Source organism: Mustela lutreola, chromosome 11 (assembly GCF_030435805.1).
Source record: "Mustela lutreola isolate mMusLut2 chromosome 11, mMusLut2.pri, whole genome shotgun sequence".
Taxonomy (NCBI): Eukaryota; Metazoa; Chordata; class Mammalia; order Carnivora; family Mustelidae; genus Mustela; species Mustela lutreola.
In genome coordinates, this window is record NC_081300.1 from 16,116,436 (window position 1) to 16,144,113 (window position 27,678).

At 47.6% G+C, this 27,678-nt stretch overlaps 1 protein-coding gene across 3 annotated transcripts in view; it reads left to right on the top strand.

Annotated features, from left to right (window-relative positions):
• CCBE1 (collagen and calcium binding EGF domains 1) overlaps window positions 1-27,678 on the top strand; it is a 226,822-nt gene that overhangs the window by 174,075 nt on the left and 25,069 nt on the right. For all 3 annotated transcript variants that reach the window (XM_059140387.1, XM_059140386.1, XM_059140385.1), the window contains 3 exons: window positions 17,787-17,839; window positions 22,599-22,733; window positions 24,744-24,896. In XM_059140387.1, coding sequence (XP_058996370.1) covers window positions 17,787-17,839; window positions 22,599-22,733; window positions 24,744-24,896 — 341 coding nt within the window. The remainder of the gene's footprint in view (window positions 1-17,786; window positions 17,840-22,598; window positions 22,734-24,743; window positions 24,897-27,678) is intronic.

Consider the following 27,678-nt stretch of genomic DNA (forward strand, 5'->3'; position numbering starts at 1 on the left):
GAGCAAGAGGTCCGAGGCAGGACTCAGTCCCAGGACTCTGGGATCATGACCTGAGCCAAAGGCAGACGTTTTAGCAGACTGAGCCACCCAGGCACCCCTGGATATTTCTTGTATAACAAGAACTATACCAAGTGCTTTATCCATCCCATCGAAACCCTAGCAAAGTACGTATCGATACTGCATTTCTCAGAAAAAGAAACTGTGAAAATGTAAATTTATACATAACCATATCAATTCATCAAACCAGTATGTGGGGGACTTGGGTTTAAACCTCAGGTCTGCCCGACTTTAAAACAGATGTCCATAAAGTGATAATATGCAAGGTCTCCACATTTTTGTGTTTAACTGTTTTGATTCATTCGGGCCTCCTAAACACAGAGGCTTATGTTGCCACTCAGCAAAGATCCAAAATTAGCATCCCGACACCCGTGCTTACCTGGACAGGCTGAGTTTGCAGGCAGCCTCTGGACTGTGGTCCCACCGCACCACTGAACAGTCTCAGATACCTTGCCCAGACTAGCTGGGCACCCTGGTTCATCTCTGAGAACACATACTGTGTGCTCCAGACAGAGCTGACTATTTGTAGTCACAGGAGGCAGAAATTGTTAAAGACACTTTGTCACTATTCCATGCAGGAAATATTACTAGGGTTTACTCCTTAATATGTAGCCCCTACTCCTGCCAGCCCCGAATTCCTTCTACACCTTGTAATGCAAAAAAGGAGGAAGGAAGGAAGGAAGGAAGGAAGGAAGGTAGGTAGGTAGGCAGGCCGGCCGGCCCATTGGAAGCCAGAAAAGATAAAGCAGAAGGATAAAAGAAAAGAGAAGAGAAGACTGTTTGTTACCTTTATCACGTAAACAGCATCTTGGAGACATTCTTCCTGAGGCGGGAGTTCTAGCCAAGCTGGGTTCCGTCAGGATGTGCCAAGCATCTGTGATCCCACACTAGGCTCGTGCTCAGGATAACTGAGACCTGATGCCTGTCCTGGAGGAATTCATGGTCAATTAGCAGAAACGGACTGCAGGATGTACAATGGTAGAGACTCACATAGCTTCCTGTAGCCCCTAAGATTCTGCGTAGAGCCACCTCTACTACAGAGCCCCAAATTCTACTTTGTTATTGGGGATCAATACTACTCTAAGAAACTGTCTCTCAGAATTTGCAAAAAGGAGGGCACCTGGGTATCTCAATTGTTTAAGCAACTGTGTTTGGCTCAGGTCACGATCCTGGAGTCCTGGGATCGAGTCCCACATCGGGCTCCCTGCTTGGCAGGGGGTCTGCTTCTCCCTCTGACCCTCTCCCCTCTTATGCTCTCTCATGCTCTCTCTCTCACTCTTTCTCTCTAAGTAAATAAATAAAATCTTTTTAAAAATTTTGCAAAAAGGAAAAAATACCACGATAAATGACAAATTGCAGAGTAGACTCAACATAGAAATGTGGGCAGCCTTTCCCTTCTAACTGACCCTTCAGATATCAAGAGCCCACGTTGTTTTAAAAATGGTATACCAGGGCACCTGGGTGGCTCAGTGGGTTAAAGCCTCTGCCTTCAGCTCAGGTCATGATCTCAGGGTCCTGGGATCGAGTCATGCCTGGGCTCTCTGCTCAGCAGGGAGCCTGCTTCCCTGCTGCCCCCCGCCAAGCCCCGCCTGCCTCTCTGCCTACTTGTGATCTCTGTCTGTCAAATAAATAAATAAAAATCTTTAAAAAATCAAAGTGTGTATACCATGCATCGGGAACATCCATTCCCGCGCCTTAGGAACCCTTACTGAGTTTATCCGTGTGATGACTGACTCGGGACGGGCTCCAGAGAACCACGACTTGAGCAGATTTGTCTAGAGGTTGTGAGCACCTGCGGGCTGCAGATCCCAGGGAGGCAGACCTGTCCTAAAGAACCTACAGCACGAGCCAGGTCTGAGAGCCGTCCAGAGGCCTTCATTACTTCCCCATTTCAAGACATCTGCTCACTCGTACCAATGTCTGGAATGGTCAGAAACGAATTTCTTACAGCAGCTCCTTCTAACTCGTGCCTGTTCCCCCTCCCCCAGCGCCGGGGACTGAGGATGTATTTTCTTTGATGTGTATTTCTTTCTTTCTGATGCAAAAATACTCATAAATGGAATATTTCATGCTATCATTAATAGTTTTGCATGAAAGGTAATTATTTGGAGACAGGAGTTTTGTTTGTTTTTTTTTAGAAAATTTAAAAACCCACTTAAATGAAGTATCATTTACATCCTTTTAAAATAAATTTTAGAGAGAGTGTGCGTGCATGAGAGGGGCAGAGGGAGAAAGAGAGACTCTCCAGTGGACTCCCCACTGGGCATGGAGCGTAACACAGGGCTCGATCCCCCGAACCTGGGATCTTGACCTGGCCTGAAATCAAGAGTTGGGCGCTTACCCAACTGAACCGCGCAGGCACCCCTAATTTACATCCAGGAAAATGCACCAATTCTCAGTGTACAGTGAGTTTTGACGAAGTGCACAGCCATGTAACTACCACTACAAGGAGAGCTAGACCATTCTTATCACATCAAGAGCCAGGATATTTGGAGGTTGGGGGAGAACTTCAAGATCACCCTAGTCCAAGACCCTTTCTTCTCAGAATGGGAAGCAGAGACCCAGGGCAGGACAGCGATTTATTCAAGCTCACGGCACAGTCTGTTGGCTTCGTCAGTAGCACTTCCCTGACTAGTCCTCTCTCTCTCCAGCTTCTCTCTCGGTCCCAGTTCTTGCAGGAGGACATCTCCCCAAATCATGTCCTTGGTCCTAGCTTCACCCGTTCCTCTGAAGACCCTGCCTTGCCCTTGAGTTGCCCGAGGCCTCAGACATCCTGAACGTTGTGTCCAAGCCAAGGGCAATTGACCCCTTCTATCATCCCAAAATCTGTGCCATAAAATTCTTCTGATCTAGCTCTTCCCTGCTTAACCAGCAACTAGTCAATGGTGACCTCATCCTCGAGATGGCTCTGCTGAGAGAATTCTCTAGTCTCAGTCTGCTCTATTTTTCTTATTCGCGACACCCCATGTGTTAGGAAATCCTATAGATCCTGCCTCTAAAATTTCTTTAAAGTCCATCTTCATTGTTCAGTTCCACTATCCTATTTACACTGTCTTCATTTCTTCCCTAAGATATTTCGGTGGCCTTCTTTAACTGCTGTCTGCAGTCTTTCCCATCGGCCTCAGCTCTGGGCCTGTACTGTGATTCCCTGACTCATGGATTCCATGGGGTTCGGGCTTGGAAAACACATCCTGAAAGTGGTCTCCATCCTTAATCAAGGACAGAGGGAAACGGAGATTGCCAGACAAACTGGATTTAGGGCCAAGCTAGAGCGGGACAATTGTAATGAGTATATAGTGAGGATGAGTGTCCCTTTGTCTGGGCCCAGATAAATATTTCTGGGGCAGAACCAACTCTGTGGCCACACGTTGCTGCAGCCTCTAACACTGAGTGACCGCTCTTCCCAGTGCTCTTCGGTCACAGTGCTGCCACTGCTCCGTCTTGTGTTCTCAGGAGCTGTGAGTATATATGTCTCGCACACTCGCACACTCGCACACTGATCGTCTTCAGGCGCCACGGGCATACCTCACTCGTCGCCGTAGCTCCTGTAAAACCCAGTTCCCGGAGGAGGTGGCCTCTGGAACCCCGTAGCCCCGTAGCCTGGATTTGTGTCCAGCCCAGCTACTGATTTGAACAAGTTACTTAAGAATTCTGTGCTTTGGTTTTCCTATCTGTAAGAAGCGTGGTTATGCGAATTTAATTAAGTAATCTATGGAAAATGCTTGGCTTGGCATATAGGAAACTCCCAATTAAGTGTTGGTTGAATTAAGTCAAATGTTTCCAGTTGTTAGCTAATCTGAAGTTTTTACCACGATATTGGATCATTATATAATTCGGTATCTAAAGGAGAAGACTTGTGCTCTCATCTGTAAATGATTTAGAGGTAGAAATCCCACTTTAGGGGTACCTGGGTAGTGCAGTGGGTTAAAGCATCTGCCTTCGGCTCAGGTCATGATCCCAGGGTCCTGGGATCGAGCCCCACATTGGGCTCTCTGCTCGGCAGAGAGCCTGCTTCCTCCTCTCTCTCTCTCTGCCTGCCTCTCTGCCTACTTGTGATCTTTATCTGTCAAATAAATAAATAAGTAAATCTTGGAAAGAAAGAAAAGAAATCCCACTTTAAGCAATGCATACAGTTAGACCTGAGTTAATATCCGTTGTACTTCATTTTCCATAAGAGTTTGATGCACGTAAGGACTGTGTCACATTAGTAATTAATGTAAGAAAGAAGATCTCAGATCGGGTCCCGTCCGTCTTTGAAAGTCATCACAAGTAAAGCTCTCTGCTTTAAGACTTCCTCATTTAATTCCCAGGTGACAGACCCATGGGCAAAAATCTGAATCAGGAAATTGTAGCTACATGTTTCCCGTACTGAGAGCTCCCTGGAAATGCCTCATTTACAAGGTGAAGTGCAGGGAAGAGAGGCCGACTGCCAACGAAACTCTGCCCACTGTGCAGAAAGGAGGGTCGTAGCCTTGTGAAAGCAGAGAGGACTCTAGTTCTGGTTAATTTATGACATTTATATTTCCAGACATTTATATTTCAAGGGTCAGTATTTCACAAGGCTCAAGGGCTCCTTGCCCAGTCGTTCCTAGAGCAGAATAAAAGGTTCGGTCTCCTCCAGGTCTCCTTATGGCTTACTAACCTTGCCTTTCAGTAACCTGGCTCCCATAGATTCATTTCCTGTAGTTACTTTGGCTCTCAAAGCTGAAATCAAAAATAATAGCTTAAACAAGGTGGGAGTTTCTCTTACACAAAAGCGTCCCGAGTCCTTAATTGATATGATGGCTGGAAAGCATCATTGAGCTTCTTGTGTGTTGAGCCTCCCATCGCCATGGTCCAAGATGGCACAGTGCCATGTCCGTGCTGCTCACGGGAACGTGAAAGGGAGAGACTATGCGCCCCTCCTGTGTAAGGGTAGCACCTGGCAATTGTACATATCAAGGCTACTTGCGTACTGTTGGCCGGCTTATTCCCCAAGCAGTACGGTGGGTGAGAGGCTGGTTCGGAATAGTTCCTTTTTTTCCCTGGGTGGTTATGGACCCAGCTCTAATTTGGGCTTTTGTTGCAATAGAAAAGAAAAGGAAGTAGGTAAGGAGAAACCACTAGCTCTCTCTGCCACAGTAATGACCTCTGGAAGTGCAGTGGTCATGGGTCATCTAGTTCTCTTACTAGGGAGAACACTAGAAAGCGATGTCTAAAAACAGCCTTGTGGATTATTTGCCTTTGATCTCTGGTCCCGTCGAGGATGCCCTTCTCTTCCAGTTTGGCAGTGAGAAGTTCATTTTCTTCTATTAGTTTTAAGATATAACACGTTCTCACTATGGAAGCTATTACCCAATCATTGCAAGAAATCTGGAAAATACGGGCAAGGAAAGTGAGTGTAAGGAGGGTGCCGGGAGTTGGCAGTTTAGGAGTCCAACAGAGAGGTCAGAGTTGAAACCCTCACCTGACGCTGAATCCACCCTTTGAAGGAGAGAGAAGAAGAGGAAAGGCTGGCTGAGCTGCAGAGAAAGCCCGGAGTTGGGATGAGAAGGTGGAGGAGCCGTCAGGAAACTTCAGGAATGTTTCGGAAGCACAGATGACTTCTTGTATTGTTTGGTTTACCGTGAATAATTCAGGGCTTGAAGATATGATTGCCTTGATGAATGCTATTGTAGCAGATTAATAACTGTTCAGGCAAGAGCACCTGGGTGACTCAGATAAGCGTCTGCCTTCGGCTCTGGTCATGATCCCGAGGTCCTGGGATCGAGCCCCGCACTGGGCTCCCTGCTCAGCAGGAAGTCTGCTTCTCCCTCTCTCTGTGCTGTTCCCCACTGCCCCCATTCGTATTCTCTGTCTCTCAAATACATAAATAAAATCTTAAAAAGAAAAAAATGTCAGGTGTTCCTAGGGTTATGGTTAGAGGGTTGATACAATAAAAACACAGCAGTGACTAGGGCTCTGGGCCCAACGGTGTCACGGCATTGGGTGAACTACACAGCTGCAGGGAGTAGTCTCCACCTCCACGCACTGTCCATGGACCATGGCCCCACGGAGTGAGATATGGTTCCCAGTTCTCGGTGCTTCTGAACATTAGCAGCCATGGGAATAAATGTCAGAAATGCGTTGGCTTAAAAACGTTTCACGAATGGGGGAGAAGTTCCATTAAAATACTCTCTCAGGCAAACCTCTATTCAACCAGTTTTCTGATGTGAAAAAAAAAGAATGAACATCCTTCTAAATGATACACTGCATCCCAGAGGCAATTTCTTAATAAATGCCATATATTGTTTCCCTGTGACTTGGTCCAAATCCGTTTGGTTGAAACCTCTTTGGTCAAGTTTGCCCAAAATGTAAATCCTGTGGAGTCTCTGGGTGAGGGAATTCACAGTAGATGCCTGTATGTGCTGTTCTCAAATGTGCTTCAAAACCAGCAGGTTCCAGAACCGTCGAGCCTGGCATTAGAAATGTACCAAAACACCCTTCAAAAATCCCCCAAAGGCCTCTTTATTTTATTATTTCCTTTATTTTTGCTTATTAAAAAAATAAGTACCTGCTCTTTGTAGGAAAATGAGACAACACGTAAAAAAGAACCTGACTTACTGTGGCGATCATTTCACAATGTCTACAGATATCAAATCATATGTTGTGCACCTGAAGCTGGTCTGAAGTTATAAGTGAATTTTAGCTCAAAAAAACAAAAAACAAGAAAAAAAAAAACAAACGAAAAGCCCCACAAAGAATATCTTCCATCTTACCCACATAGAGAGATCTGTGAATACCCAACCTAACCTTTCTTTTCTTAATGAAAAGATATTACATGTGTGCGTGTGTGTGTGCATGGACACAGTTTTATTATTTCTTATACAAAGATAGTGCCAAACTACCTCTCTCAGTTTATCATCTGATGTTTCAGAAATGATCAACTTTTCGGGACGCCTGGGTGGCTCAGTTGGTTGGGCAGCTGCCTTCGGCTCAGGTCATGATCCCAGCGTCCTGGGATCGAGTCCCACATCGGGCTCCTTGCTCCGCAGGGAGCCTGCTTCTCCCTCTGCCTCTGCCTTCCACTCTGTCTGCCTGTGCTTGCTCTCACTCTCTCTCTGACAAATAAATAAATAAAATCTTAAAAAAAAAAAAAAAAAAAAAAAAAAAGAAAGAAATGATCAACTTTTCAAATGAAATAGGGAAAAGGCAGCCAGCAAGCAAGATGATGAGGGCTGGTGGGCTAGAAAACTCTTTGGGGGAGACAAGAAAGGAGGGAACAGGGAGAAGAGAGCTGGAGGTTGAGCGCTGACATCATGGCCAAGAGGCAGGTTCTTGTCTCCAAGACCTGTGTGGACTCCGGGTGGCCCTCTGCAGGGGTCTCAGGGGTCCCTGAGAAGCGCTGACAGGGCAGGGAGATAGGGAGGCGCTGGCAGAAACATACGAAGGGACCCACACAGGTTCTCAGTCCTACACCCCAGGCCATTGTCCACACCTCCCAGGAGCTCCCAGGCCAACTTTGAGCAAACGGTATAAGATCTGGTCACATGCGTGCCTTTCATCGTGGAGAACAGAAATGACACTGATCAGAGAGAGGGGAGTGGAACTCGGTAGTAGCCTGAGGGGGTTTCCTTCTGCTAGCCAACAAAGTCATCTTTGCACAGGAGCCACCATGGGAATGAAACAGCCAAGACACTGGCTTTTGACCTGCCGTCAGTCAGCGCGCCTGTGGCTCCCTGAAAGCCACGCCCACAGCAGTCAGACTGTGGCCCAGCTGCTCCCTTCCCAATGCTCCCCCTCCTCTAAAACACCCCAGCATCCCCGACAGTGAGCTCTGGAGTGAGGACACAGCAGGAAGACCAGCCTACTTCTTTCTACGTTTTCTGCTTGATGTATACAACACTGTCCTACCCTGCATGCTTCTTTGCTCCTTGGTCCCTCGCGCCAAGCCAGCGAGGTGTGTACCATTACTATCCCATTTTACAGACACACAAATCAAGCTGGGGGTGGTTAAGTCACTTGTCCGGGTCCCACAGCCGGAAAGCAGCAGAGCCTGGATTCACACCTGGGAGGTACCTCCCTCCAGGGCCAGAACCGTAACCGCCAGCTCTTCTGTCTTCCTGGGATGTTCAAGACAAACATTTGTGAAGGAATAGGCTGCCCCCCCCACTTGGAGCCTTGTAGGGATAAATGCTTTCCCATTTATCCCCATCGAAGAATAATCCTCACATACCTAAAATAAAAATCTGTCTGTAGTTCACAGAACTAAAACCCAGATGATACCATGCCCAGAGGGTTACTGGCTAGAGGGACGACTTCAACAGCGTTCTCTCTTCATTTGATCTTTTTCTGTATGTTTGGTAAAATACACATAACATAAAATTTACCATATTAACCATTTTTAGGTGTGTGGTAGCTGTCACCATCCATCTCCAGAACTTTCTCATTCTCCTGAGCTAACACCATGTGCCCATTTATACTCACAACTCCCCGTTCCCTCCCCACCCAGCCCCAGGCCAGGACCATTCTACTTTCTGCCTATGCATGTGACCACTTGAGGCGCCTCCTTTAAGCGGAGTCATACAGTATTCGCTCTTCTGGGTGATTTCGCTTAGCACTTTGTTTTCAAGTTCCATCCGTATTGTAGCACGTGTCACAATGTCCTTTAGAGGTTGATTAATATTCCTTTGTGTGTGTGTGTATCACAGTTTCTCTCTTCATCCATCTGGCAGGGAACATTTGGGGTGTTTGTACCTTCGGCTGTTGTGAATAATGCTGCTGTGGACAAACACCTGTTCGGGGTTTGCTTTCCCTTCTTCCAGGTATATACCCGAAATTGCTGGAGCCTGTGGTTCCTGTGTTTAATGTGCTGAGGAGCTGCCATGCCATCTTCTGCCTTTGATCTTGACCATCAGTGACTGTGCATATGAGAGCACATTATACGTAATACACTCCCTATGATTCTCTTCTGACTGTCACTGAGATTGGGCAGGAACAAGCTTATATGTAGATGAGTAAATAAGTAGGTTTATTTGCCCTTTTTCATTTGTTTATTTGTTTGTTTACCTTCACTGATTGCTGTAGTAAACATGATGTCATTTGCCTGGGAGAAGCACTTTCTGGCTGAAAGGCTGGAACCGAGCGTGCCTAGATGGGAGGTGAGCCCTTTTACTGGGTTCTGTTCTCAGGGAACCTGGTAGAAAAGGAATTCAAGTAGTTCATGTGAAGTCGTGCAAAGCTCAATAAAAGTTTTGGCAAGAGAAGGAGGCTGAAAGAAAAAAGAGGAAAGCTTCCTCACTCTAAGGACTTTTACAGGGAAATCCAGGACCACTTTTAAATCCTCAGGCCGCTAGGGGCACCTAGCTGGCCCAGGCAGTTAAGCAACTGACTCTTGATTTCCGCTCAGGTCATCATCTCCATTGTGAGATCAAGCTCTACGTTGGGATCTACTCTCAGCGCGGAATCTACTTGTCCCTCTCCCTCTGTTCCTTCCCCCGCTCATGTGCTATCTCTCTCTCTCTGATAAATAAATGAATAAAATCTTTAAAAACCTATCAGTCAGTTCATCCATCCATCCATCCATGCTCAGGTCTTTCTTGGAGCCCCAGGGGTTTCGTGGGCTGTGTTGTTCCTGGCAGGGGTCTCTCGTGGACCCCCCTTGTCTGGCACACCACCGCAGGATTAGGTGGGGGGAAAGAGGCACTGCACACTGGTCTCTGCATTTTCCCAGCCTCACCTCTCTTCAGTGAGGACTGACTAGTTGGGGATGTGGGGAAGCTGCCATCAGCTGGCCTTCAGAAGCCATCACCAGGAGGCTTGCCTTGTTCCAGAATAAGATGTTCCATTGAAAGCTTTCTTTAAGAAGGTTTGGAGATTCTGTGTGCCTGGGCAAGATTATCTGCTCGTGGGTATGTCCCCCGGGGGCCTCTGGCTTGGTGTGACAGTCTTGAGTTTCTCGGGTCCATGTTTCCCCAAAGACTGTACCTTCTGCCTCTTGCAGTGGTAGATGAAGAGGAGCTGATGTGGGGGTAGGGAACAGGAAATGCAACTTCTTACCAGACCTTCAGATTGTCTGGTTCTCTTCCAGCCTCCCCTTTTCTTGGTACCTAAGGAAAGGGACAAGTTCAGTTCCTAAGCCTGGCTGAGGTTCTGCAGGGTGTTGGTTTCTCTGCGATAACCTCTTCTGGAGGCTCATAGGTTTGAAGTTTCTCCACTCTGCAAAATCGCTTCCTGGAAACCTGGGTGGCTCAGTCAGTTAAGCGTCTGCCTTCGGTTCCGATCATGATCCCAGGGTTCTGGGATCAAATCTCACATCAGGCTCCCTGGTCAGCAGGGAGTCTGCTTGTCCCACTCCCTCTGCCCTCCCCCTGCTTGTGCAGGCACACACTCACACACTCTCCCTCTTATTCTGACAAATAAATCTTAAAAAAAAAAAAAAAAAGGCACTTTCCATTCTCCTATCTACTGGCCATTTTCCTATCAGACTCAATATTAGAATTATATTCCTAATCTATGGATTTTGACCTTGCATTTTTATTTCTTATTCCCATTATCTGGGGTTAACTTGTGAAAGAAGAGGCCAAAAATACTACTTTCCCTTCGTCATCTTGAAAAAAAACTTTTCTCCCTCCCTCCTCTCTCCCTTTCTGCTTCTCTTTTGTTTCCGGAAGAAGATCTCAGCCACTGAATAGGAAGTGGAAAGAAGAGACAAGTCCCAAGATGAAGGCATCTGGGAAGACTTGGGTTCTGCTGTCTTCTTTCTGTGTTCATCAAGTGGCAGCTGCATCACTGTTCTGCCCCTGTGCCTGGCCCTATGCTGGTTACCTTTATTATCTATAATCCTTGTGGTAATTCTGCAAAGCAGATATTATTATTCATGTTTTATCCATAAGGCATCTGCATCTCAGCGAGTTAAAGAGATGAGCCCCAAATCACATCACAAGCTTTTTAAATGGCAGGGCCTGAACTGTAAACCAGATGTGCTTGACCCCAGAGCCATTGCTTCATCCGCCGCATGGGGCTTGGCACAGAGAACCCTAAAATACTCTAAAAAGTGCAGAACTTAAAAAAAAAAGTTCTGATCTGTCTGGTGCATATCTGGACAGCCCGGCAAAGGAAACCTGAAATAAATCTTGGGAAAATTTACTATTACAGTGGAGCAAGTGTTGAAATATTTCTTTTTTTTTTTTTTTTTTTTAATATCATTATGTTTTTTTTTTTTCAAGATTTTATTTATTTATCAGAGAGAGAGGGGGAGAGAGCGAGCACAGGCAGACAGAATGGCAGGCAGAGGCAGAGGGAGAAGCAGGCTCCCTGCTGAGCAAGGAGCCCGATGTGGGACTCGATCCCAGGACGCTGGGATCATGACCTGAGCCGAAGGCAGCTGCTTAACCAACTGAGCCACCCAGGCATCCCGAAATATTTCTTGCCCTATAACTCAGTTGACCTTTCAAGGTCCCTTCTCATCCTCTAATTCTATAGGCAGTTTAAAAAAAAAAAAACCTTTCTAGACTCTGCTAACAGCACACAGTCAAATGATGGTATCTCTATCATCTTCATTTTCCCGACTCTGTTTTTCCTTCCAAAAGCTCTCACACACACTTGGTTGCTGGGATAGATCTCTGGCTGCACTATTTCTATTTATGATTCTCTGTGTGTGTTAATGCTCTGGGGTACCCAGGGGACGCCTCCACAGACTTTCCTGATTAGCACATGTCGCCCTTTATATGTAACCACCCCTCGGATCACCACTTCTCCTCGCCAAGAGACGAGAAAAGCATCTGCATTTGGAAAACCAATCCATGACACATGAAGTGGGTTAAGAAGGACCGGCTCCCCAGAATCCACATGAGCTTTTCCCATCTTCGTTTGTTTTTCTTAAAGATAAAAACCACAGGGCCATGTGTGGAGCTGGGTCTAACAAGTGCCTCGCTTGCATAACAAGAGGGGGATTTTACTCTGGCTATCTTGACTTCGTTATACATAAATTATGTTGTGAGTAATCTTTGAAATGGCATGACATGTGCAGCCAGTGTTTATTTTTTTATACTTTGGAATATTTCATGGTTTATTTTAAATGGGGGCTTATGTTGGATGGGTGTTTAACGTGCAATGTAATGCTGTCTTCTCGGGAACTCTAGAGAAGCAGAAGGGTACCCTGCGGTGTCAGACCTCCTTCTCATCAGCAGAGAGATGGAGTTAGGTATGCAAGGGAGAAAAAAACAGCCAAGGGGAGGTTAATTCTTAACTGAGCAGGTATTTAAATGCAACATGGCTATACTGAAGCTTAGATCTTCTCCTGGTAGAGCTCTGTAGCCTTTGGAAAGCATATCAAATCACTGTTATTTAATTTCATACAATGGTAAATGACAGATTACTTTGGGCTTCCCTAAATGGACAATCCCAAGCCTTCGCAATGCTCAGAAAGATCAGAATGCCCAAGTATGAGGTCTTGGACACAGAAAGAAAGATTGTTGTAAGGGTCGCATGTGCATGAACTTTGAAATGCCATCAAACTTCTCAGCGGCTGTATGTTAGGTGCACTGTTTAAATAGAAATAGACAAATAGAACCATATGTTTAAATGTGCCGTTGTACTTAAGATGTATCAAAAACATGTGTTTCCCCTCCATCCAACTTTCTCGTAATTTGTTTGAGTTTCAGATAATCTAGGGCCCTGTTCTTCCTCTAATAGTCTTCTGTAGGACAGCTTCAGGTAATACAGTAAGTAAGAGCTGTAAAATTTTAATGATTCGTCCTATCAAGCAGTTTTCTGTCTGATTATTAGGAACTTGGACTTTCTTAAACCATGGAAAACTAGACAGAGTGTAAGTTTCATGGACTGTAAAGGTAGGTCCTCTACCTCTGTTAGAAATAATAATAATCATAAATTTCCGCCCCAGGGGCTTCCCTTGTGTAAAATTATAAATCACTTGGAGGTGTTGGGAAATTATGTTTAATTGGAAAACTCTGGATATTGCCACACATCCTTCATAGCAGTAAATCTCACACACACATACACACACACACATACACACATATATAAAACATAAAATATGCTGAGGAAAGATAAATCTATACTATTTATAGATAAATAATCTATACAAAATAATCTATACTGAGTGTACACATAGAGATTGGCAAATGCGTCTTTTGCAGGGAGGGGACCCTTAGTTATTTCACTCAGGTCTGATTCGGGAGCATCCCAGATGCCACTGGTTTTTATCATGGAAGCCCACTTATTATGCTTTTGAAGTAAGATTGTCCACAGCAGCTGGATTGCACATGAGAAATGTTGCAGGGAGAGATGAGGTTGTGTTGCTGTCCCCAGATGGTCTTCAGAATGCTCTCTGAGCAGATGTGATGTTTGTTAAGTTGTATACATTGTATACATTTTTGATACATTTTATATAAAGTTTATACATGGATTTAATAAAAGTCTTAAAAATTTTTAAAGTTTTAGGAAGAGGGTGGCTCAGTCGGGTAATCAACTGCCCTCAGCTCAGGCTATGATCCCAAAGTCCTGGGATAGAGCCCCGCATCAGGCTCTCTGCTCAGCAAGGAGCCTGCTTCTCCCTCTTCCCCTACCCCCTGCTCATGCTCTCTCTCTCTCTCTCGTATTCTCTCTGTCTCAAATACATAAATAAAATCTTTAAAAAAATAAAAGTTTTAGGAAGAGATTGCCGACATTTCTCCTATGAGTGGTAACCTGCCTAGCTGACCAGTCTACAAAGATTAATTTGACAGGGGAGCCTGGCTGGCTCAGTGGGAGAGCATGCGACTCTTGATCTTAGGGTTGTGAGTTCAAACCCCATGTTGGGTATGAAATTACTTAAGAATAAAATCCTAAAAAAATAAATAAAACTGACAAATAATTTGTAAAAGTAGAAGGTAATGTTATTAAATTATTGTCTTACTAAAATGTAATGGAAAACATACATTTAAGTGTGTCAAATTTTTGTTAGGTAGAAGGCCTTGTCTGACCTGGTGGAAGGTTCTGACCATTTGACAAAGGTGGAAATTTGCTTTAGGACCCAGATAACGCCTAATTTCCCAAATCTGTGGTTTCTGCCCCCATATTCACCACAACATACAGATGATATGTTCACATACATGGCAGCTTCCATAGACTATAGGCAATGTGTTCTTCCTGATCGCTGGACCATATTGAACTCCCTTTCTCCCCACCTAGAAAGCATGTCCAAATACAAATAATCAAGAGCGATATTTCAGTGGGAATAACCTTGAATATGATTTCTCTTACAGTTACAAGGAAGGTTTTCTTTTTCTTTTTCTTTTTTTTTTTTTTTAGTTTAATCTTTATAGTCAAGGCTATATATATATATATATATATATATATATATATATACATATATACATATATATGTATATATATATATATCTTGGGCTATATTCTGGAGATTTGCAAATTCACCACACCCAGGTTAATTCTTGGCTTCTGAATTAACAGAGCTATTTTGGAAGTGATCAAGGGTAGCTTACCAGGAAACCAGCTGGGAGAGAATGGGAGAGAAGGAAAGGAGAGAGGGAAGAACAAAGGGGAATGTCTGCTGCAGTGGGAATGTCAGCTCTGCCCATTTTCACACACAGTGCAGACATTTTGTGACCATGGGAGCCCATTCACAACCCCGCCCTTGCTTCATTCTGCACTTCTATTTGTTGCTCTTACTTGCATCACGAATCCTACATGACAGTGGTATCATTTTTGCTTTAAAATAGTTAAGTGTGAAAAAAAAATAAAATAAGCTTGAAAAAAATAGTCTTTTATACGTACCCACACACTTACCAAGCATAAAGCATCTCGTTCCTTTTTAAAAATCCAAGTTTCCCGCTGGTACCCGGTCTTTCATTCGGAAGGGCTCCCTTTAGAGTTTCTTGTCGCCCAGCCCTGCTGGTGATGAATGCTTGGTTTTCTTTAATCTGAAACGTCTTCATTTCATCTTCATTCTTGAAGGGTATTTTCTCCGGATATAGAATTCCAGATCGGCAGGCTGGTTTGTTTTCTCAGCACTTAAAAGATGACCTCCCGCTGTTTCTGGTTACCATCGCTTTTGATGAACAGTGCACATGGCCACACGCTTCAATGCTGTGCACTTTCTCTCCGCCTGCTTTCAAGGTTTACGCTTTACTTTTCAGCAGGAGGACTATGATGTCTCTAGACATTTTGTATGTGTGTGTGTGTGCTTATGTATTTAACCTGTTTCATGTTTGCTAAACATTTTTAGTCTAAATTTATGTTATTCATGAAATTTGGAATATTTCCTCTTTTTTTAAGATTTTATTCATTTCAGAGAGACAGCACAAGCATGAGCCGGGGGGTCAGGGGTGTGGGGCTGGGCCCTGGGCAGAGGGAGAAGTGGGCTCTCTGCTCTCAATCCTAGCACCCTGGGATCATGAAGTGAGCCAAAAGCAGACGCTTAACTGACTGAGCCACCCAGGCAGGCAATCAAGCTGGAATGTTTCAACCACTTTTCAGATTTGTTTTTGGCTCCATTTTCTCTCTCCTCACCTTCGGGAACTCCAAATACCATACATTGCAGCTTTTCAAATTGTCTTAGGGACTGAGACATGGTGCATTTTTAAACCATTTTTTTTCTCTTTAAACTGAGCAATTCCTGGAACGCCTGGGTGGCTCAGTTGGTTAAGCATCTGTCTTCAGCTCAGGCCTTGATCCCAGGGTCCCAGGATCAAGTCCCACATCGGGCTCCCTGCTCAGTGGGGAGCCTGCTTCTCCCTCAGTCTCTGCCTGCTGCTCCCTCTGCTATGCTCTCTTTCTCCCTCTCTGTCAAATAAATAAATAAAATCTTCAGAAATGAAAATTTTTTTAAAAATTTCTTAAAAATTGGATAATCCTTATGCCTAATCTTCAAAGTCACTGGTTCTTTCCTACTTCCTAGCACCTTTCAGTTGTTAAACTCATCCAGCAAGATGGTTTTTTTTTTAATTTAATATATTTGCCCGCTCGTATATTTTCTTCTTTTCATAGTTTGTATTTCTCTTAGATTTCCTGCCTTTTTATTTATTACAAGGGTATTTTCCCTTATAACATCAAACATCATTGTAACAGCTGCTTTAACGTTGTGTCTGATAAGTCCAACATCTGGAATTAGAGGTGGCATCCTTGGTTTTCTTTCCCTTGAGAATGGGTCACATTTGTCCAAGTGATGTTGTGGAGACCCAGGGTGCTGTTCTGTTCATCCAAGAAGTGTTGGTCCTTTCTTTTCAGAAGGCAAGTAGCTCGGTGGGATGTAATGTGAAGACTGCCTCACAGTCAGCCCAAGCCTTCAACCAGTCTGCGTTGTACTTAGCGGGGCTGTTTTGAATCTGCTCCTCACACCTGGGTCAGGGCTTACGAGAGCTTGGGCAGAATTTATACACAGAACTTAAGGCTCCCCTTCTCCAGCACTCGCCTTTCCAGGGTTTCCCTCAATTTTCATGCCTGTTGTTGCCTCAGCTTTGTCCTCCATTTGATCGAGCCGAATCACACCGAGGGTTCCCTGTGTTTGAGCTTTCCACACCACACAGCAACTCTGATAGGCACTGTGATAGACTAAAGCACAAAACTTAGCCTGGGCTGGTCCCTTGTTCAGAATTTCAGCTCTCCTCTTAAATCCTGCCTGCCTGTCTTTACTCACCAGAACCTACCGGTGGTGGGCTTCTTCTGTTTTGTCCGGAGTTTAAAGTTACTGTCTGTAGGGGGTTGGTCTGTTAGAAGCTTACAACTCCCTACCGGAGACATAATCTTTCCAGTGGAGACCTACATTTTTAACTAATGGCACCATTTCTCTAACCCAAGCAGAGATACAAGTCTTGGGATTTTTCATTAAAATTGCCTGTTTTGGGGAGCACATGGGTGACTCATTCGGTTAAGTGTCCAACTTTCAATATTAGCTCAGATCATGTGCTCAGGGTTGTGAGCTCAAGCCCCGTGTTGGGCTCCATACTCAACACTGAGCCTGCTTGAGATTCTCTCTCCCTCTGCCGCGTTCCCAAGTGCTCACTCTCAAAATGAATGAATGAATGACTGCCCGTTTGCTGTTTTTTTAATTCAAATAATTTAGATACCCCTTCAGTACCTTAAGGGGTACAGATATAAAGAAAGCACCCAGATGAGAGGAAGAATGCCTTGGCTCAAACCTCAGTCTTTTTTTTTTTTTTCTTTGACAGAGAGAGACACAGCAAGAGGGAACACAAGCATGGGGAGTGGGAGAAGGAGAAACAGGCTGATTCAAGGCTCCATCCCAGGACCCTGGGATCATGACCTGAGCCAAAGGCAGACATTCAAGGACCAAGCAACCCAGGCGCCCCCTCAGTCTTTATTATTATTTTAACTAGCCATCATTGTGTTATGATTATCTAGTTATTATTAGCTAATTGTTATAATTAGCAAGCAATGTGAACTCCTGGCTTGTAGGCTGAGGCCCTGGCCAGCCTCCAATTTCCTTTTATCCTGGAGGCCTCCAATCGTCTGATCTAAGTGTCTTGAAGTCTCTGTGTTAATCCACTTCCTAGGGTTCAAGTGATTAATTTTATATATTACGTGGTGAAAAGGGCATCCTGCTGTTGGAAGATATGACCATGTGCTAGTGATAATATTTCCACTTTTTATCTCTGCTTCCCTTAAAACTACACAACCCCTTCTTTCCCTTAGGCCTCACTTTTCCTCAGGCACAAGTCATTCAATAACTGAAAAGAATTATACTGGTAATCTAACATCCCATTTAAAATATGTTTTTGTTTGTCTCTTAGGAAAAAATGCTGCAAGGGATATAAATTTGTTCTTGGACAATGCATCCCAGAAGGTATGTAATATAAAAGATTTTGTATTCTCACCTTGTTTGGAACTAGTCATTCGATGTCTATAAAGTTCCGATGTACGGAGGATGTATGTGGTTTATCTACGTGTAATTTCGGTTTTTCTGGCATTAAATTCTTCTAGTGCCAGTTTGGCTACATGTAGCATGCTCTAACTAAATCATCACACAACTTATACACATATGTTGAGCTTCCTCGATATATACAAACAATACATATGTGTTTCAGGTTTTAAGTTGCAGAGGCTCTATTTCCGTAATCAGCATTTCATACACAATTAGGACAGAAGCATCCTCCTACTTCCCTCTGTGCTTTTCATATGCTAAACTCAAAGCCCCTTCAACCCCTGTGCCCAGCCCAGCTCCAGCAAGACAAAGCAGGGTCAGACCTGGGCCCAGACCTCAAAGCCCACACCCTCAAGCTGGGGAGACAGGGTATAGACAGCATGGAATCAGAGAGACCTGAATTTCTTTTAAAGACTTTATTTTTATTATTATTTATTTGTCAGAGAGAAAGGAGGGGCACAAGCAGAGGGAGCAGCAGGCAGCGGGAGAAGCAGACTCCCCACTGAGCAGGGAGCCCAATGTGGGGCTCTACCCCAGGACCCTGGGATCATGACCTGAGCTGAAGGCAGACACAACCCAGTGAGCTCCCCAGGCGTCCCAAGAGACCTGAATTTTAATTGCACTTTCCATATTGCCTTAATCCATTCTGGCTGCTCTAACAGAAATACTGTAGTCTGGTGGCTTCAACCACAGATGTTTATTTCTTTTATAGTTCTGGAGGTGAAGTCTAAGACCAAGACCCTGGAAAGCTCCATGTCTGGTGTGAGCTTTCTGATTCATATAGCCACCTTCTTGCTGTGTCCTTGCGTGGCGCTAAAGGGGCGGGGGAGCTCTCTGGGGCTTCTTTATAAAAGCACCAAGCCCCTTCATGAGGCCTCTACCTCATGATCTAAGTCTCTCCCAAAGGCCCCGCCGCCTCAGACCATCACCTTGGAGGTTAGGATTGCAACATGTGAATTTCAGGAGACATAAGGATTCCGTTCATAACACACATCCAGCTTCGTTTTTGTGGGAAAGTATTAGTACTTGACTCATGGTTGTTTTAAGAATCTTCCCACATGTAAGGTACTTGGAACAGAAGCCGGCTCTTAGTAAGCGTTTGATGAATAGTGGTTCCTGCTGTTGTTTTTAATAATAACCACGACCTGTGTGGTGAAGGCATTCAGAGCAGCAAGTGTTTGGAGCGGGCACAGAGCCCAGAGGATCCAGGGCCATCCGAGGGGGTCTCAGGAAGGAGGGGGAGCCGGCCGATCAAGGAAGGCTGCCCAGGACCTGGACAAGCGGGAGGAGGAACGCTGCAGAAGATCCCAGCGCTGATCCAGAGAACCCTAAGAACTGTCTGGAGAGCGCGAGATTGGTTTGCCTGAGGCGGGGCAGAGGTGGGTGGGTATTGGGAAACGGGTTTCTTCACTCTCCCACAAGAAGCTAGGGCTCCGTGGAGGACCAGGAGCCCAGCCAAGCCAGTTTCCGTTCCATTCTCTCACAGAGAGCACTTTCTCGTCTCGGTGAGAAATAAATGAATCCCCCCCTCCCCGACGTGTACCGCTCTCTTTGGGTAGAAGAGCTCACTGAACCATAGCTGGGACTTTTGAGAAAGCTGCTTTAGGAAGGTTGGTTAGGAAATCACTTTCCATAAGATGGTTTATGTGGCCTCGGGGCTCTCTGAGACTGAATTTCTCACTGCCGGCCAGTTCTGTTGGTTAGAGCATGGTGGGGAAAAGGGGGGAAAAAAAATCCACAAAATGCACAAAAATGCAAAATAATTGCATTCTTTTATAAGCCAGCTTTTCTCAGTCTGCAGCTGTGTCCTTTATATTTCCATTGGCAGATACTAAGAAAATGAAGTTTAGGCCAGTCTATTTAAGATCCCAGCTAAAGACCTCGCCCGGCCTAAGTAAAAACACATTACACGGGTACCACCTATTTAGGGTTGGATTTTTTTTTTTTTAAGATTTTATTTATTTATTTGACAGATCACAAGTAGGCAGAGAGGAGGAAGCAGGCTCCCCACTGAGCAGAGAGCCCAATGCAGGGCTCACCAGGACCTTAGGATCATGACCTGAGCCGAAGGCAGAGGCTTAACCCACTGAGCCACCCAGGTGCCCCTATACTTAGGGTTTCTTGAAAGGTTAAGTGTTGTGGCCTCAAACATCAGAGCCTAAAGTAGTCTCCCCTCCCCCTCAGCAGGGTCTGTGGTGCCTGGGAACAGCATAGCCTCGCCATAGCTAACACCCTTACTCGCCTCTGTTGCCGTCACTAGAACACTTCAGCATTTTCATCTGTGGGAATAAGTCTGTGTGTGCGGGCTTCTTACCGAAGATCTCTGTAGTCCTAAAGATTTCCACTAGCAAGAACGCCACGTACAAATGTGGAACTTCAGGAAAGATAGCATATCTGTTAGGATTGTCCAGAGAAACAGAGAGAAGCTTATTCAAAGGAATTAGTTGACGAGATCGTGGAGGCGAGCAACTCAGAAGTCCATAGGACAGGTTGGAGACCCAGAAGAAAGTTCCAGTTGGAGTCGAAAGGCCGTCTGCCTCCGAAATTCCCTCTCCCCTGGGGGAAGTGGGGTTTTTTCCTAGGAAGGCCTTCACTTGATCGAATGGGCCCACCAACATTTTGGAGGGCAAACTGCTTGTTTCAGGCTCTACCGAATAAAATGTGGATCCCATCTAACAAATATCCCCACAGAAACATGTAGACGATGTTTGACCAAATGTCTGGCTACTGTGGCCTAGCCACATTGACTCAGAAAATTAACCACTGCGGAGAGTTATAGAGACTAGAATTTCTGAACAAGTGTGCTGAGGAGAAGGGTGCGCTTAAGACTGTCATTGCCTCACATGTGTGTCTCCAAGTCAAAAGTCAGCCGCCCTGGGCCAGATCGGACCCACTGGCTCTTTTTGTAAATAAAGTTTTATTGAAACACAACCATACTCCCGCACGTAAGTATTATCCATGGGTGCTTTTGTCCTGCCACCGCGGAGTGGAGGAGCGGTTGCCAGCCTGATCTGTTCTGCCGAGACTTATTTTGATTTGCCAAGTGATATAGGATAATCTGATTTGTTCTAGCTCGACAGTTATTAATGGAGCATAAACTGTGGGAAGAGAGTAGTGCCCGTCCCTCCAGGGGACACAGTCCTTGACACATACCCAGACAACAGTAAGAGCTACTCATAAAGGAAGCAGAAGACCAGGTTGAGCTTTTACTGTGTGGCGGGGAGCGTGCGGAAGGCATCATCCCAGGCAGCCTTCATGAAAGCACCGGTATATGGGTGAGAGGCTGAGGCCGAAGGGACTCAGGGTCACAAACAGAGTAGCAAGGTCGGGAGGGCTGGCTGCAGAGCCCATACTCCGCCCCGTAAAGCGGCATGCTTCCTAGCCTGCGCCAGAGTAGGCCTGCCAGAAATAAGGCAGAACATGGGAGCAAGAGAAAAATACAGAGCACAATACATGGGCTGGTTGGGGGCCCCTGGGTGGCTCAGTCAGCTAAGCACCTGCCTTTGGCTCAGATCATGATCTCAGGGTCCTGGGATCAAGCCCTGCCTCGGCTCTCTGCTCAGCAGGGAGCCTGCATCTCCGCCCCACCCTCCCTCTCTGGTCTCCCTGTCTCAAATTTTTTTAAATCTTTTAAAAATAATAATAATAATAATAAAAAACCATTGCCTCCCTAGAGGTGATAGTTAGTGGAGGAAGCCATGTTTGACTGGCAGGAAAGCAGACGTGCCATCATCACAGAAAGGATTTAGGCGGGGCAGCCTTCCAGGTCCTCATGAGAGCGGCACGATGCCTGCCACAGGGACCCCGCCAGCGGGGAGGCTGGCCAACCCACCCGTTCCACCTTCCCGTGCGGCGGAGCAGACCAGGCCTAGCCCGCGCCCGAGGATCGTTCATCTGTCAGCACCCGGGGAAGACAGCGCGGGGACTGAGCTGCTGGCTCTGATCCGGAGGCCAAGGCGGTGCAGCCTGAGCTCCTGACTTCCAGCCAAAGTCCCTTCAGAGGCTTGTTAAGTATCCGTTTGCAAGGACTGGGAGGAGGAGATATTTTAATTCTCTTCAAGTCGGAGGCCATCCAGAGACCTCCAGCCCTTTCCAGCCCCTCCTCAGCATGCAGGGTCTGCACACACACACGCACACCCGCACACTCACAGAGACACACACACAGGCACTAGGCCCGCATCACTCACACCAGCCCTGTTCCAAAACCTCCCACCCGCCCCGCCTCGCCTACGTGACCTCCCCTCCTCACGCTCTCCCACGGTGCCTACGCCCCTCACCAGGGCCTGCTGTTCTCTGATGTGCATCTGGAAGGAGTTCCCCGTCCCTACCGCAGCTGCTGAAAAAGCCCGGACAGGCCAGCAGGTGCTGCTGCAGGGCCAGGGGCCATCCAGATGAGCGGCGGACCCCAGGGGATGAGGAGATGGCCCGGGGGAAAATCGCAGGGATGGGGGTTTGCCTTTCGCCACGGCCAGCCTGAGCACCAAGCTCCCGGACACAGTACTTTTAAAAGGCAGCCCGAGGCCCGAAGGCTTAACGCCCTCGTAAACAGAGCTGGGCACGTCCACAGGCCCCGAGGGGTCTGCAGCCAGGAGGTCTGTGCCAGACGCAGGCCCAGCACCGCCGCCCCGTCTGCGGAACGACCGTGGCTGACGTGAGCCCACCCTTACCCTGTCTTTTACAGATTACGACGTGTGCGCCGAGGCCCCCTGTGAGCAGCAGTGCACCGACAACTTCGGCCGAGTGCTGTGCACCTGCTACCCCGGGTTCCGGTACGACCGGGAGAGACACCGGAGGCGCGAGAAGCCCTACTGCCTGGGTGTGTTGGCAGCACCTGCGAATGTTCCAGCTCCTGGGCTGGTGGTTCGGTCCTTTCCTGGAGACATGCCATCCCTGGGGCCAGCTCCCCAGGTGGCTCTGATCTTTGTTTCTTCCCTTACGTCCCGACACTCCGATATTATCACGCCAGCCATCACTGCCTCGATCGAACCAGCCTCGGCCGAGGAATTCTTCCGGGAGCTGGTACCTGCGAGATCCCAACAGGCAGGGAGCTCGGAGGGCGGGAGAAGGGGAGCATTAGCAAGTGAAAACAAGAACAGTGTCAAACGGGAGAGAAGTGGCAGAAACGTCAAAACACGGACAGGCGAGACCCCACATCCTCTCGGAAGGCCAGGCAGAGAGCCGGGGGACGAGGGAGGGCCCATGTGGCAGGCAGACTGGCAGGGAGGCAGCCACCTGGACTGCAGCTGAGCGGGCTCAGCACTGTCGGTCGCCACCAGCCGCGTCCTTCCCGCGCTGGCGGGGCTGTCCAGGTGTGCCCTCTTCGCCTCGAAGACGGGGTGATGGTGATGGTCCCCTGGAGCCACGTTTCCAAGTGTGGTGGGTCCGTGGCTAACCTGCTTCAGAAACATCTGGGGGGTCCTTGATTTCCAACAAGATTCCCAGTCTCGCCTCCAGGGCCTGAGGGTAGGTCCGGAAATCTGCACTTACACAAGCGTCTCTGGTGACGGCGTGCACAGGCGAGCTGGAGATTGAGCTGGAGGGTAGCTGAGGAGCAGGCGGGGGGTCCGGGATGAGGCTTTAGAGCGCCCCACTGGAGACATTCTAGTCGTGGGCCTCCTACCTCCAGGTGGCACTGACGGTAGCTCCCTGCACTGACAAAGAAGGGTAAGACCACCAAGTGGCTGGACCCAGGACCCGTGGGGCCTCCCGCAGGGAGCATGGTGCCCCACGCTGTCTCCCTGAGGTCCCAGGCGTGGGGGCCCTGCTTTCAGTTTGTGGGAGCTCCGCTGTCACACTTAGTCCACAGGCAACAGTGCATACAGCCAGGGGACCTTCCAAAGGACCACGCCCCCTGGCGTGCCCAGGTGGGTCCCAGGCAGCTGGTCCTGAGAGGGGCTGGGGCGTCACCTGCATCCTGAAGTGCAGGACTGAGCTTTCTGCCCCCCTCCCCAACATGCACACAGGACCGAGTGTCATGTCGGTCCCCCTCAGCACCAACCCCTGATGTCTTCAACCAGGGAGCAGGAAACAGACCGGGGCCTCCCTCTCTTCCCCCGCTGGGAAACAGTTCCCCATTCTGCAGGGGAGCGAGTCTGTGATGTGCACGGTTTATGTGGACTCTGACGGGTAACTTGTTTGATGGTCTCATGGCTCGTTTCCACCACTCACGGGCGGTCCGTCTGGGTCATTGATGACCCCGAAATTTCCTGGGGAAAACTCTCCATTAGATCCATTGTGACTATTTTCTTTTGCCAGAAGTGGCTTTTCTCAGATTTCGTTACATTTCTTAACTGGGGAGGAGCCATTCGTAACTGACCTTGGGTCACCATCCTGCTGCTCCGAACTTAGAGCCGTAAATGTGGGGAGTGGGGAGGAGACCAAAAGAAAAAAACCCTTAGCCCACTCGGGTCCTTGCAGAAAATCATGGCCCTGATGCTTGCTTTTCAAGCAGTGTTGCTCTCTGTCCACTCATTTCCTCTTTTGAGGAGCCCAGCCAAGTATTTCGGGCTGGCATCATGGTCATGTTTTGTAGATGGGAATTTCGAGGGCTGGCATCACTCACACCAGGCCACGTGACATGCCAGTGGCAGAGCCCCGACCAGAAAGCCTGCCACTGATCAGCCTGGCACCATGGTGACACGGCCCGGGGCACTCCAGGTGCGCTGGCTCCTGTCTCTAGCATCCTGCTCTAGTGCAGCCTTCCCTGACCAAGGCTGGCAGAGGGTCCTTTGCAGACGTTCATGGGAGGGCCATGCCGAATGTCATGGGTTGTGTGGGAAGAGCATTCTCTGAACCGGAGCATTCTCTGCCTTTGGTCCAAACCCAGATATCGACGAGTGTGCCACCAGCAACGAGACGCTGTGCGCGCACACGTGCATCAACACCGTGGGCAGCTACCGCTGCGAATGCCGGGAAGGTTACATCCAGGAGGACGACGGGAGGACGTGCACCCGGGGAGACAAATACCCCAATGACACTGGTGAGTGGGGCAAGCCACGTTTCCCCATGGGTAGGCCCTTGGGAGCCCACCAGGGCGGGCTTTCAGCCACTGACATTAATTTGTGGGCCAACTTGAAAATAAGCAACAAGAAGGGGAGCAGTGGGCAGGAAGGGGCGTTTGCACGAAGGGCAGGTGGGACCCGGGTTAAGAGAGGGCTGGGTCACAAGGTGCAGCCCCAGTGGAGTGAAGCCGGCAGTGAGGGTTGTGAGCTGGTGTGTCTTTGAGGAAACGCTCCACCATGTGGATGTGTGTGCTCAGGTGGAAATCAGTAGAACTTAGCTAGGTGCTGGGACCACACTCAGATGAGCAGAGAGGAGGCCAGGACTCCATGTTTCTCAGAGAATGGGTTGACTATCAATAGGAAACACGTCCTGTCAGGTCCATGCATACATCAACACTGCTTAACGTACAGCCCATGTTCTGTGCCTGCCCAGAACTATTTGTTACTTGGTTTCTGATTGCATAAAAACAGACAGTATTCAGCATACCCATTTGTAGACACCGATCCAAAGATCAGTGCTTGTATTTTGTCGTCTTTTACTAGTCATTGGTTTTTGTTGTTTTTTTTTTAAAGATTTTATTTATTTATCAGAGAGAGAGAGGGGGAGAGAGTGAGCACAGGCAGACAGAATGGCAGGCAGAGGCAGAGGGAGAAGCAGGCTCCCTGCTGAGCAAGGAGCCTGATGTGGGACTCGATCCCAGGACGCTGGGATCATGACCTGAGCCAAAGGCAGCTGCTCAACCAACTGAGCCACCCAGGCATCCCACTAGTCATTGGTTTTTATTGTGTTTTGCAAATAGTCAAGTGCAACAAGGTTAAAAGCTGGCCTTCAAAGTTTGAGAAGCTGATCCACATTCCATCAACCCGATTCAACTGACATGTCTCTCACCCAGGGAAACGATCAGCTCGAAGGCTGGGTCACTCCTTTAAGTCTGGAAGAAGGAGCCTCTGTGCTCCTATATCCGACACTCACAGGGCGGGAAGCTGCTCCCATCTTCCTGTGCTAGGGGAACAGTTCTAACCCATCCCTCTTGGGAGGGGACAGGATACTGTCCGTCCAGAGAGGCTGGCTGGGCCTTGGACTCTCTCTGAGTGGGGCAGGGATTTCTGGGCAAATCATCTGTACTGAGAAGCCAGGGAGCTGGGAAGGCTGGATGGTGTAGACACTCGGGAGAAGGTGACTCTTGGGTGTAGCCCAAAATTACAAAAAAAAATGTGGAAGACAGTTGCCATCAGCTGAGGACAGCAAACAGCTGGGGGACAGCTGCTCACATGGAAAAACTACAAAGCAAAATTCTGAGAAGGGGCGGGTAGAGTCATGAGGAAGCCACCGTGTGTTAGAAATAGATGCAGAATGTGTCTGGAGCCATCTCAGGATCGGGCAATCTGGAATAACATGAATGCATCAGCGGGCCTGGGGACACTTCTTCAAGTCTAAAGCATGTGGAGCCTGCCTGCCCAGAGGCGCTTCGAGCAGGGACGAACAGTCTTTTGGGTAGAAGGGTTGATGGAGGAAAATGTTTGCAGGCCTTTTTTTTTTTTAATTCAAAATTAAAGTCACTTCATTTTTGTCCCCTGACGGAGAAGGTGGGAGAGGGGCAGGGTGTGGAGCTTACCTATTGGATTATCTCCTTTAATGAGAGGAGATGATCCTTTGAAAAATAAAGTGCGGCCTTTTCGACTTTATTCATGGACCAGCTTGAACATGAGCCACAAGAAAGCAGCTTTCTAGCTTTCATCTGGGGATAGGATTTGCAGCTCTGCTCCGAGCCAGGAAGCCCCGGGACTGCGCAGCCGCTCCACTGTCTCTCTGCCTTACGTTCCTGTCCAGGTGAACCCTGTTTACTTGGGCACGAAGGGCAGCGTTGAACAACCCAACCTAGATGTTAACCCTCAGAAACCGCAACCACAGATGCTTACTGCTCGAGTGTCGGGGTGGGATTAGATAGGACGGATCCCCAAATAACAGGACCTAGCCTCACCCGTGAGCGGTTCCCACCTGGCGCTGGTCTGCCCGGGCACCCAGCCTTTACCTCACAGAGAACCAGAGAAGCCGGTTGGAACTTTCGGAGACAGCATGAGTTTCCCACTGAAATGTTCTTTGGTCTGGGGTGGCCTCCCTGTGTGACGCTGTAGGGAGGGCTCCTGCCCGAGCACAGGGATAAGGTGGGCCTCACTCACCTCCTTCCTCCTGCTTTGGCCGTGTAGACCCGGGCGGGGGGCCCAGCAACAAGCCGGGCCGAGAAGTTGCCCTTGTGTATCTGAAGTGAGCCGTCTGTTGTGTTAGGTCAGTCCTCAGAACACAGTCCTCTGTTTCCTTCCCGGAGAAATGACTTGTACTACTTTTTTTTTTTTTTTTTAAGATTTTATTTATTTATTTGACAGACAGAGATCACAAGTAGGCAGAGAGGCAGGCAGAGAGAGAGGAAGGGAAGCAGGCTCCCTGAGGAGCAGAAAGCCCGATGCGGGCCTCGATCCCAGGACCCTGAGATCATGACCTGAGCTAAAGGCAGCGGCTTAACCCACTGAGCCACCCAGGCGCCCTGACTTGTACTACTTAAAAGCTTTTAGTGTGTTACACTAAACTACACAAGAAGTTTTAGCACGAGAGAGAAAGTTCAAGAGATCAGGAGTTTTACTTTAGTGATGAGCAGTGACTTCTCTGGCTGAGAATTATAGGAAAAACTGAAGCAGTTGTAATGAGAAAGGGTGTAGATCTGCAACTTTCTTTTGTACCTTCTCTCATAGTCTTTTCACTTA